This window comes from Lepidochelys olivacea (assembly GCF_965140295.1).
Source record: "Lepidochelys olivacea isolate rLepOli2 genome assembly, chromosome: 7".
Classification (NCBI taxonomy): domain Eukaryota; kingdom Metazoa; phylum Chordata; order Testudines; family Cheloniidae; genus Lepidochelys; species Lepidochelys olivacea.
In genome coordinates this window covers 48,311,271-48,323,787 of record NC_140417.1, presented here as the reverse complement: position 1 = coordinate 48,323,787, position 12,517 = coordinate 48,311,271, and the positions used below count along the sequence as shown (strand labels likewise).

Below are 12,517 nucleotides of genomic sequence, written 5' to 3'. Positions count from 1 at the left end.
CCAGAAGAGAAACAGCTCAGAGCTGAACCCAGACAAGGCAGAGACACAACCAGCTCCAAGGGGAGTTGATCTGTGGACTATGTTTGTTATTTCTAAGGTGTTGGGCTGCCAGGGGCTGGGGGTGGGTCCTGCACTAGCATGGGCTGCACTTAGGGCTCTCCTGAAACCTGTGGGCTTAAAGAGGCGCTTATAGGGCATTGTACTGGCCTCAGTACGGAGTGAATTCCACCCTCTATGATCATCCAGTAGAAAAGCTCCTCTTCTCTCCAGTGGCTGTTGGCCGTGTCCTGAGGCTGAGGCGGGAGCTGTGAAGCCCAATGCAGCAACAATCAAAGGATACCTCGTATCTCCGCCTGAGGGAGCTTGGTGGACTCACACTGGCTGCACATCGGCTTATCCGCTACGACGAACAGCAGGTTGGTGTTGGCGAGCTTCTGTGCATGGAACAGCCTGTGGGAGGGGAGCAATGTGGTTATCCTGGGCCACATCTCTTGCCCTGCATCCTCCATCTCTGCTGTGCCGCTCCTGAGGAGCGGTGAGCAAACCCTGCTAGTGCTACCTGGGAACCCCTAGCTACCATGAGTGTGCTTCTTCCTTGGCTTGGCTGACCTATGACCCTGAGCCCCACACGCCAGTACAGGCCGCCACATCCCCTGCCATTGGTGACCTCCCAAGTGTTATCAGGGAGCGACGTGAAGGAAGATTAAGGTACCAAAGAGGAATCCAAAGCTTTCAACCCATCTGGCGGCCCTATTCAGCTGGGTGAAATTCCTTCCTGCCCAGGCTGTGAGGATTCGGGTGTCAGAGCCGCTGTGTTGACGTTAGAGGGGAAAGGTTCCACTTAATGAAACCCCAGTAGCCTGCACAATTTGGAGCTCACCTCGCATCCAGCTCACTCAGCCCAAGGGGCGGTCTGTACCAGCAATTGCTGGTGTCATGGGACAATGCTACTGCAAGTAGAAAAGGAGGACTTGTGGCACCTTAGAGACTAACCAATTTATTAGAGCATAAGCTTTCGTGAGCTACAGCTCACTTCCTCAGATGCATATCATGGAAACTGCAGCAGGCTTTATATATACACAGAGAATATGAAACAATACCTATTCCCACCCCACTGTCCTGCTGGTAATAACTTGCTACTGCAAGTGTTTATTTATATAAAGGGGCCACAGCCGAGAGTGGTGCTTTACAAACAGAGAGAGACACAATTCACACCTCCAGTGTAAAATTAGATCAGGGCCACAACAGCCATCACATCACAGAGGGAACAGTAGCTCTGGCACCCCCAACCCCAGCACCGCTGCATCCTCCTTCCCCTTCTCAGCAGGCGTGGGAACGAACCGGGGACCTTTTCGGGGGGGGATTGCTGCTGCCACCTGGGCATCTCAGCAATCAATAACTGACCATCGGCTGAATTAAAGTCATTATTAATTCATGCACCCACAAGACTTTTCTGGTCTTGCAGTTCTTATTGAGTCAGCAAGGTACCCAAGCTTTGCCCAACCGAGGGTGACGTGTCAGTTGGGCAGGTGATGAAGGGCCCCATCCAAACTATGTACCATGGAGCAGGATGCAGCTGCCCATTGAGAGACTACAGATCCCAGCACGCAAGGCACTGCTCAGAATTGAGTAGCCTGGCCTCTGTGCATGCTGACAGGCCTTTGGCTAACGTGACTTAATTAGGATCAGCTAAAATGATCATGTAACAAATTCTGCTCTCATTTACACTGGTCCCATACACAGATTTGTATTTGGTCCAGTATAAAATACACCAGCATTTTAAACCGCAAGACCTCCTGAGTTAAAAAAGAACCTGAAGGGGAAGAGAAAGTTCCTCTCCCAGGTGTCAATGTTCCCTAGCTTCTCATCAGGAAGGCTTTCTGGGCGGAGGAGTCTGATCAGCTAACAATGGCTCAGAGTGTGCAGATCTCTCATACAACCCTGCGGATCAGGGACTCTGCAGCCAAATGCAACAAAACAAATCACACAAGCGCAAGCAGTGACATTCTAGCAGCTGCCTGTGATTCTGCACAGAGCTGATGGCACAAAGAGTTTGGCTTCAAACCTGCAAATGCACTCGAGATGCAGTACCACTGCATGCTTGTTGGCTGCTACTGCTTATGACACTGCCAGCGCTGCTGTGTTTGTTCCAATCCTTGGCGCGACTGCAAAGCACCTGTGCCACTCAAGGAGAAGCAGCTGAAGTGGAAAGAAGAGATGGAGCTTCCTTTGCATGGGACCTGAGTCAGCTCCCACTGAATGAACTCTTTGCTTTGATTTTAACAGGAGTTGGATGGGGCCCAAGGAGCCATCTTCATTGTTCTGCTCTTCTTCAGCAGCCCGGCTCCTTCCTCTCCAGCCGTTGGATTGACGACATGCAGCCTGCTGCACAGGACTGACACTAGGGCACTCCAGTGTCCTCAGCCTCAGGACCCCTTGGAAGGAGAAAGACACTCTCACGCCCCCAGCCCTCCTGGCAACAGAGCCCATGTTGTCTAGCTGTGACACGCACTCTGGACACCATGTTCTGGTTACCAGCTGCTCTGAAGCCCGTCGCTGTGGGCACCCTGTCACACTGACCTTGAGCAGTTTCCACAGTCGATCATAGCGTTATAAGTGGCGTTGACGGTGCTGAAGTAGTACTGCGTCTGCTTCATGATGCAGCTGGTCTCTCTGGACTCCATGCTGTCTGCTGTGACATCCTCTGTCACCAGGGACAAGACACAGTGGGACATGGCAGGAGGAAAACCCTTGGCTGCTCATTCCCACCCCACTGGAATGTGCCCTGCTTCTCTAAGCCTCTCTGAAGCAGTGGCCAGAACTAAGGCGGACTTTGCTGTCCAAAAATACACTCAATATAATGTACCCCTGAAATGTGCACACTGGGGCTGGGTGGTTACTGCAGTGACTCCAGGTGCTGGCCAATGGAGGATCAGCTGGTGACATCATCTATCTCAGTCGCTTAGTACTCTCCATCCCCCGGACAGACGTTTACTCCCCCTCTCTCATGTGCTCCCTCCTCCTGACTCATCCCTCCCACTGCTGCACGGTGTTAACCCGGGCAGATCGTACCTGTTTGAAACCAGCTGCTGTAGGTGAGGCCGTACAAGAGCTGCTGGAACAAAGACCTTTGGGAAGGAAAACACAGAGCTGTTAGTTGACATGAGAGGCCAATCAGAACACACTGCTAGGGCCAGGCTACAAACTGACTATAAGGCTGTGGGCTGGAGCACTAGTATAGACAGTTTTACACTGTGCCAGCTGAGCCCCCTTCACTCCAGCCTGACATGCAGCTCACAAGGTCAGAAGCCGGAAGCAGATGTTTCTTCTCCCTTTCGCTCTGTGTGCGGGAGGTTGCTTTGCCTGGCTTTGAGCTACTCTGACATCATGAAGGCAGGTACAGCCATCGCATGGAAAGGAACCCACCCCATTCCACCGTGAATCTGATCAAAGCCAAAGAGACCCAGCTGCTCTAAGCCTTCTCTTCCATCGAAGAGCACTCGCTTTCCTCAGGCTATTCTCCTCTGCAAGCAGAACTCAAATTCTGTCACTTGGCAGGTGACATCACTGAAGCAGATACGAGCAATTAACATAAACGCGGCAAAAACTGGGTGAGAGATGACGTTCCATTTGCTAATAAAGTACGATTTTCAAACCAAACCCACACAGCATCCAGGAGCAATTCTACTGGCCCCAAGGCTATCCCCTTCCATCTCTCTCCATCCAGAGAGATCAGGGCGGACAAACTTTTTGGCCTGAGGACAACATCAGGTTTCCGAAATTGTATGAAGGGCTGGTTAGGGGAGGCTGTGCCTCCCCAAACAGCCAGGCGTGGCCTAGCCCCCACCCCCTATCTGACCCACCCGCTTCTCACTCCCTGACGGCCCTCCCGGGACTCCTGCCCCATCCCCCCCCCCCTCCGCTCCCTCTCCCCTGACCGCCCTCGGAGCCCCCGCCACCCCATCCAACCCTTTCTCTCATTTCTGACTGCCCCCCCTGGGACTCCTGCCCCATCCAACCACCCCTTCTCCCTGTCCCGACCACCCCCAGAACCCCTGCCTCTGACTGCCCCCCACCACCCCATCCAACCCCCCCCCTTCCTGACTGCCCCCGTGGGACCCCTGCCCCCATTCAACCCCCCTGTTCCCTGCCCTCTGACTGTTTCGACCCCTATCCACACCCCTGACCACCACCCCGAACTCCCCTGCCCTCTATCCAACCTCCCCTGCTCCCTGCCCACTTACCGCACTGCCTGGAGCACCGGTGGCTGGCGGCGCTACAGCAGCGTCGCCCAGAGCACCAGGACAGGCAGCCATGCCGCCCGGCTGGAGCCAGCCACGCCACCGCGCAGCACAGAGCCCCGGGTCAGGCTGCGGCTCTGCAGCTGCGCTGCCCAGAGCATTGTGCCAGTGGCGCAGTGATCTGAGGCTGCATGGGAGGGGGAACAGCGGGGGAGGGTCCCGTGGGCTGGATGTGGCCCATGGGCCATAGTTTGCCCACCTCTGAGATAGATAGATCCATCCGTCCATCCATCCATCCAGATAGATCTATCTACTAATAGCGTGCCAACCACCACTGCATCTGGGCACCAACCTAATGATCTATGTAACACTCCCATAAAAAGCACGAAAGCCAAAAATGTTCACATTTGGGTGGTGAAAGTTAGATATCTATATCCACATTTAGACCCCTAAATAAAAATGGCCTGATTTTCAAACATGCGTTGCTGAGCACCAGCAGCTCCGGATAAAGTCAGGGAAGCCACTTATTTAGGTACCTAATTTTAGACATCCATGTTAGAAACTTTCCGCTTAACTGTACAGAGAAATGTATAACTGATGCCTAGGGGTGTGTGGGTGTTTGTGGGTGTGAGACAGAGAGAGAGATGCTGACTAAAGGGAGTATCTCACATTGTATCTGAAAGGTGTAAACACCAAGGGAGCAGAGCAGGGAAATAATCAGGAGATCGGGGTTGAAATGGACTAGTGCAGATGTAGGCTGAATCGCAGGGAACATTTTCTGATGCTGAGACTTGTGAGGCAGAAATGGAGGCTCCCAAAGGAAGTGAGGTGGAAGCCCCACAGATTCAGAAGAAGAGTGGACAAGCCCCAGGAGCATGGAGTGTAGGGAATTCTCTGGCCCGGGGGATGGGATGGACCAGATGGGAGCTATTAAAGCATTTCCACCTGACTTCTATCACTTGCACTTTCTCACTTTGCCTCGCTGTGGCACATCCTTACTCTCCAGTCTCACTCTAAAATCTGGGCCGCAGATAGCTCCCCTGGCTGCTCGGGGCTCAGCAGCAGCGGAGATGGAGACTTACCACGCGGCGGCTGATGTCCACCAAGCCAGGTTCAGGAAATCTGCCATGGTGGGCTGAAAAGAAAGAGGAGAAGGAAACAAGGTGTCAACAGAGCCGGGCCCACCTGTCAACAGGGCCGCCGAGAAACTCTACAATTACAAACCAGTGGGCAGCATCCAGGGATTGATGCTGCAAAAGAACAGGTGTGAAGCGCTCCCCGGAGATGCCTGTGCTAGAGCCACACAGATAGAGGGCTCCATTTGCTCTTGTCTCCCCTGCTTTATAACATATGAGTGACTCTAAACATGGCTGGTGTCCACACTTCCCCAGGTTAACGCTTGGTTAGTGACTGTGGCCACTAGTGGTCTTTCTCCCAGCCAGAGGCCTGGGCCGGCACACTGCTGTTACTGGCTAACCTGTCTGGCTCACTGCTCTTTTGCAGAGTAGTGCTAACTCTTTAACCAGGCCTGCATAACTGGTGCGGCTGGTCCCCCTTCGTCTCTGTGTGCTAGGACACTCCAGAGTGCATTGCAGTACTTGATGCTGGGGCTGCTCTGTGTCGCATCCACTGGGCACTCAAGCCCCCGCTGCGGCACTCTGGGAGAGCTGCCCGTGTTTTCCCAGAACGCGCTCAGACCGATGCAGTAGGCAGCTAGGTAAAGGTGGACGCACAGCCACAGCTGGCACACGATTGTGCTGCGAGGAGCTGCATGGACACAACTCACTCATGCTGCTGGGTACCATATCGGAGGAGACCGCAGCCTGGCCACAAAGCCTAAGCACATGTGAGACAAGAGGCTATTTCGGACTCTGCACCCGACAGGGAAGCTGAACCTTGAGGAGCTACTTTCCACAGTTCTTGGCTCCACAAGGCATAAGGAAGAGGAGGGATAAAGCAGCCCTCTCCTAGTCCAGTGCAATGTTGAATCCCCTGGGGACACAGCACTTGGGGTCTGTGAGAGCACACTGTCTGGAAGTATTACCCAAGTCTTGGCACCAACAGGCAGATTAAGAGGACTGGCCAGCTTTTCCCTGTTACATTCTGGGAGGACATCTGTTGCTCTCATTGGCTGCATTACCCAGCTGCTATGCCCTATGAGAAAGCCAAAGGAATTTCTCCCTCAGGTTTCCTTGTGGCAATCAATGGCCCTTTAATTGCCTGGCTGTCAGGGATACAGCCCCTGGACCAGCAGGTGAACTTAGCCCTCGCCTCAGCTGTACGAGCACTGCCCATAGCCCTGCACTCACCACAAACACCCCTCTGGGGGCAGCTCCCGTGTTGCTCGGAGCTTCTGGGGTGCACACCGACTGGAAGTCGTAGGACTCCTTCCGCGCGAAGAAGGAGTTGTTGTAGAGGGCAGACATCAAATTAGCATCCACCTCACTGAAAAACTTTCCCACCTGGAACGGACGACACCAGAGCAGAGGGGGTGAGTCTGTGCTGAGCATGGGAAATGAGACATGCTCTCTTCACAGCAGGGCTCTGCGTTGAGTCATCCAGCCAGAGTTCACGGGTGCAGTACAGGAGCCAGGCTTACGGTTACAAATGAAATGAGTTTGAAGGTCTCTGCTGAGTCCCCTGTGGGTGCTTCTTAACCCAATACACAGTTCAGTACCAGCAGGAATGACCCAGGAATGGAATAGTGGTGGTGGGGCTGCAGCTCAGGACTGAAGGTCACTGGCAGACCTGGGGGGCGAGGGGGCAAGGACTGGAACAGCAGGGGGTGCTGTGGGGCAGGACACAGGGGCATTGGCAGATCCGTAGAGGGGCTCAGGCCTGGAGGAGCAAGGAGGCTGCCGGTCAGGATTGAGGTGCACTGGCAGAGCTGTGTATGTGGGGAGCCTAGGGCAGGAATAGCAGGGGGGCTGCAGGCCATCAGCCATGCACTGTTCTTAGGGGCAGAGCTACCAGTCCCTCACTTTCAGACACAACTGAAATTTACCCAAATTGGCCATGAGGGGGCAAATCACCAAGCTTCTCTGTGCTCTGACTGGGATTTCCCTTCCTTCCACTCCCAGCATCTCAGAGCCAAGACCCTCCACCCCAGCCTTTGGCAGAAGAACTGCTGCTCACCTGGTACCAATGGTCTTCCTGGTTGGAGAGCACCAGAAAGCCTCCATCATCGATGAGAACGCAAATGAGGTCCTGCAAAAGGAGGAGAGCATTGGTCTGACGTAGGCAGTTCAGAGCTTTGGGCAGCACTGCTGGGCTCAGCTGTGTCCAGGCAGCTGTGCCATGGGGGCAGAGCCCGGCCACTGCCCACTGGCCAAATTCAAGTGAGTTTCAAGAGAAATGTGCTGCAAGCAGCACATGAAATCCCTGGACAGGTCAGCCCTGCCCTGAGCACCTGGTTCCCTGGGACACTCCTTCAAGAATCGTCCTGAAAGCACATGGGTCTTCATGTGTTAAAGGGCTGCTGTACTGTGTGAAAGGGCAGCACTGAGATACAGCTGCCACATTGGGAGGTATGGGCCACCCAGAGGATGGAACAAGCCTTTGTAAAGGAAGTCTGTATCAAAATCCTCCTGCCAGGGCGACGTCTGATTGACAAGAGACAGGGACAGAGTTAAAGGCGTCTGCATGACTCTACATGTGTTTTCTGCCTTTCCAATTTGATGTGTTCAGGGGCAACCTTAACTTAGAATTTCCTGCCTTTCTGATGATTTTTTAAATCACATCAGAGTTTTTCTAGTGTGATTTCTTCTGGAGATACAGACGGGTATTTTCAACCTTCACCGAAGTTTTTTGTCTTGGAATTTCCTCTGGGGTTTTGAAAACATTTGTCACAAAGTACTCTGAGTCGGGAGGCTTTGCAGGCTCTCTCATCCCTGTGGTGTGTAGTAATCATCCCTAGCTCGTAGCATTCCGCAGCAGTAGAGCTCAAAGTGCTTTACAAAGCATCATGATCTCCGTTTTACAGCTGAAAGAGGGGAAGTGACTTGCCCCAGATCACCCAGCACGTGGAGCCACCAATAGAACTCATGTCCCCTGAGAGTCCCAGACTGGCACACTCTGTCCATGCTGGGCAGGCAGAGGGGGCTACCTGTGTGACTGCAGGAGTCCTGCAAGGTGATGAGGTAGATCAGAGGTTCTCAAACTGGTGGTCCGCGAGCTCCATTCAGGTGGTTTGAGGATAGTTCCCTCTAAGGTGCGCACCTGGGCGGCCGCACACGAGAGAATGAAGGGCCACCCACCTAATTAGTGGAGCCGCGCAGGTGTGGCTCCACTAATTAGGTACCTGGACCCTGGAGAAGATGCACATGTAAGGTGAGGTGGCAGCCTTGAGGGGAATAGGGGGTAGGCGGCAGTGGGGTGAGAAGGTGGGGTGGGGGGAATTTGGGACGTGCAGGGCTGCGGCGGCCAGAGAAAGAGGCGACTTTCCCCAGCTCCAGGGCTGTGGCTGCTGGGGAGAGACGGCTCTCCTTCCCAGCCTCTGCTCTGTGGCTGTTATGGTAGGGGAGAGACGGCCCCCCTTTCCAGCCTCAGCTCTGGGGCTGCTGTGGCGGGAGAGAGACCCCGCTCCTGCCACGGCCGGGGAGAGAGGGCACATCCATCGCATTAGAAAGGTAAGACTAGTGATATTAAAATATGAGTTGTGTGCTTTTATTTGTAGAACAAAAAAATGGTCATTATTATAAACCTTTTTTTATATAGCACTTTTATCCAAAGCACTTTATAATAGTTAACTAACGGTACAAACAACATTTGGAAAGATCATTAAGTGATCCACTGAGACCCTCAGCAATTTTCAAGTGGTCCGTGAAAAAAACGTTTGAGAACCACTGATGTGGATTGTAAATGTCATCATGCCGGCATCATGAATGCCTGGGGTGCTATACACATGCTCAATAATAATGGTAAGCGCATGCTGGGGGGCTCTGAATTTGGCTGCCATGCTCTGGACTCCCGGCCCAGAGCAGAGTCAAGGGGCTGATAGGCTGCTCACCTTATAGTTCGCCTCACAGTCCATCTCGCAGCTCGTGGAGGGGTCGCACTGTGAATTCGAGCAAACACAAAGAAGGGGGGACAGTTGTAAGCACGGCAGCAAGCGGGGTGTCTGCAACTGATCTGCCTCATTCGGAATCCGCACCCATTTCTCCACTGACCACGTCCCAGCTCCTCCTGGCTGTACCTCCCCGGGGAGATCAGAAACCAACTGGGAGAAAAGGAGGATGGACGTGGGAGGAAAGGGGAGGGGGGTGTAACGGGATGATGGGTGGAAGGGATGGGCAAAGGGGGAACCAGGTCTGTGTGGGGTGGTGGGGATTGGGATAGCTAGGGGCCTGGCTGGTAGGAGATACTGGCAGGACTGTCCAGATCAGGGCCGAGCTGGGATCTCTCCTGGAGCAGAGTGGGACAGGTCTAAGCAATTCCACTGGAATGCCCCTCTCTGTGCTAACTAAGATCCTACCCGTAGAAGCAAAGCCCAGCGGCCCTGCCCAGGAGGGCGACAGCTCAGATCTTTCCCCTTCCCTCTCCCCACTCACCCTGCGAGTTCCCAGCTGATCCCGGTCTGTCCGATTACTTGCCAGGACTTTAAACTTTTCAGCCCAAGCCTCCAGGTCGAGCTTCACTCCAACGACTGGGGAGAGGAAAGGAGGGCGTGGGAAGGTCACAGAGAGGCTCTCCTTCATACTTATGGCCATGCCCCGCACCCTGGAGAGGTGCGTTGACTGTGGCCAGCAAGTGTTGCCCCATATGTTAAATCAGAAGGAGCTAGACTCAGTAGAGTTGAGGGCTCAGGTTCATCTTCCTAGTTTCCACATGGGCCAGAGGGAGGTGGCTGCTCCCCATCAGTGGAACCACACAGGGGAAGCCCAAGATTGACTAGACACAGAGAGCTCAGCCTAGAGCCAGGGGCACAGGTTCCAACTTTTCCTTTTCCCCAGGGGTACTCAACCCCAGCTTCACCCTGAAGCCCTGCTCACACTCCGCCCCTTCCCCCACGGTCCCACCTTCGCTCTGCCTCTTCCTGCTCCTGCTCTGCCCCCTCCCGCAAGGCCCTGCCCTCGCTCCGCCTCTTCCTGCCCCCACTCTGCCCCCTCTCCCAGGCACCTGCCCACCTGGTGCTCTCCGCCCTCCCCCAAACCCCTCCCTGAGCCACCAAACTGCTGTTTGGCAGCACCACCCCTTATCAGCTGTTTGGCAGTAGCAGGGAAGAGCTGTGGCCAGTGGGTGCTGAGCACCACTATTTTTTTTCCGTGGGTGCTCCGGGGCGGGAGCACCCACGGAGTTGGGCCTATGACCAGGGGGCCCTCACTGATGGAGCAGAGCAGGGGAGTCCAGGCCCAAGTGGAACAAAAGTGGAACCCCTGAGCCAGGGTTAGCGTCCTGAGTGGCAGAGCCCACAGCTGGATAGAGCCTATCACCCTGCAGGCTGTGCCCAGACAATCCAGGAGAATCACATGGAGGGGCTTTCCCCTAGGTCTGCCATGCAGACATCTCCCTGGGCACCCTGACCTGCTGGCTTCAGGGTCCTCCCGCCAATGCTGAGCTCCACGGCCGTGCTGACCAGGATCCCAATGGTGTTGTTTTCGAGCTCCAGCCCTCTGTAGCTGGCTGTGGGAAGAAGAGAGAGACCTGAGACCACATGAGATGAGGGGAGGGCCACCAGGCAGGTCCCTCTGTAAGGGGAGGCCCTGGATCCATCCCTGCTGCTATGGCACTTTCTTAGATTTATAGAATCCAAGGACAGGAGGCACGGCCGTCCCTAGCCATTCTGCTGCCTTATGCAGCCCCCCGGTGGAGGGGGAGGGCTGGCCTCAGGCCTCTGTGAGGGGGCAGGAACAGGCTTGGGGGGCAGAGGGGAAACCATCTCCCAGCACGAGCTGGCGGAGCGGAGTGCGTTGGGGCCGGGTCGCCGCACTTCCTGCCTCCCAGTGAGTGTCCGACCCTGCACTCTCAGTTCGGCGGGAAGTGGAGTGACCTGGCCCCAGCCCACTCTGCTCTGCTCCCCTAGCTCCCAGCCTCGGGACTTGAGGGGCAGGGAGGAACCGCCCCCCAGCACTCACCGGCGGCCCGTCAGGGAGCTGGCAGCGTGGAGCAGGCTGGGGCTGGGTGGCTCCAATTCCCACTGCTTGGTGAGTGCAGGGCACTCCCAACCCTTGCTGCAGTCCTCAAGGGAAGGGGTGGAATGGGGGCGGGGCTGGGGTGGAGCAGGGGCGGGGAATTTGGGGAAGGGGTGGAGTGGGGGCGGGGCTGTGGCTGAGCAGGGGCTTTGGGGAAGGGGTGGAGTGGGGGCGGGGCTGTGGCTGAGCAGGGGCTTTGGGGAAGGGGTGGAGTGGGGGCGGGGCTGGGGCAGAGCAGGGGCTTTGGGGAAGGGGTGGAGTGGGGGCGGGGCTGGGGCAGAGCAGGGGCTTTGGGGAAGGGGTGGAGTGGGGGCGGGGCTGGGGCAGAGCAGGGGCTTTGGGGAAGGGGTGGAGTGGGGGCGGGGCTGGGGCAGAGCAGGGGCTTTGGGGAAGGGGTGGAGTGGGGGCGGGGCTGGGGCAGAGCAGGGGCTTTGGGGAAGGGGTGGAGTGGGGGCGGGGCTGGGGCAGAGCAGGGGCTTTGGGGAAGGGGTGGAGTGGGGGCGGGGCTGGGGCAGAGCAGGGGCTTTGGGGAAGGGGTGGAGTGGGGGCGGGGCTGGGGCGGAGCAGGGGCTTTGGGGAAGGGGTGGAGTGGGGGCGGGGCTGGGGCTGAGCAGGGGCGGGGGCCCTGGGGAAGAGGCGGAGCGGGGCTGGAGCAGCATACAGCTGCATACTTTGCGTATGGGTAAAGATAGCCCTGACAGGAGGGACCATTGTGACCATCTAGTCTGACCTCCTGGATAACATAGGCCAGAGACCTGCTCCACAATACCCCTAGAGCAGGTCCTTTAGGGAAACCTCCAATCTGGAGTTAAAAGTTGTCAGTAATGGAGAATCCACCACGCCCCTTGGTAAATGGTTCCAACACGCCTTATTTCCAGCCTGAATTTGTTCAAAGAACCTCCCTGCCAGGCAGGGCTTGGGATATTGCATCTGCTGGGTCGAGAGCTGGGCAAACCACACAGCAATAACTGTGTTCACACCTCCAGCTGAACACCCCCACTCCCACTCAGTGGAAAGGCTCTTGGGCTTCTTCTCCCTTCAAGCCTGATTCCACCTATGGCTGCTGGCCCACCGACGCTCCCGCCCAGCGGCAGGGCTCTCTGACAGAGCCTCTGACTGCTCCAGGCCACCGATCAGCTGGGGCAC

General features: G+C 55.9%; 1 protein-coding gene across 3 annotated transcripts in view; it reads right to left on the bottom strand.

The window, feature by feature from the left end:
* CACNA2D2 (calcium voltage-gated channel auxiliary subunit alpha2delta 2) overlaps positions 1-12,517 on the bottom strand; it is a 598,918-nt gene that overhangs the window by 5,622 nt on the left and 580,779 nt on the right. For all 3 annotated transcript variants that reach the window (XM_084635197.1, XM_084635195.1, XM_084635196.1), the window contains 9 exons: positions 10,764-10,862; positions 9,791-9,885; positions 9,250-9,297; positions 7,377-7,448; positions 6,551-6,703; positions 5,324-5,376; positions 3,073-3,128; positions 2,581-2,704; positions 341-450 (listed from right to left, as the gene is read on the bottom strand). In XM_084635197.1, coding sequence (XP_084491323.1) covers positions 341-450; positions 2,581-2,704; positions 3,073-3,128; positions 5,324-5,376; positions 6,551-6,703; positions 7,377-7,448; positions 9,250-9,297; positions 9,791-9,885; positions 10,764-10,862 — 810 coding nt within the window. The remainder of the gene's footprint in view (positions 1-340; positions 451-2,580; positions 2,705-3,072; positions 3,129-5,323; positions 5,377-6,550; positions 6,704-7,376; positions 7,449-9,249; positions 9,298-9,790; positions 9,886-10,763; positions 10,863-12,517) is intronic.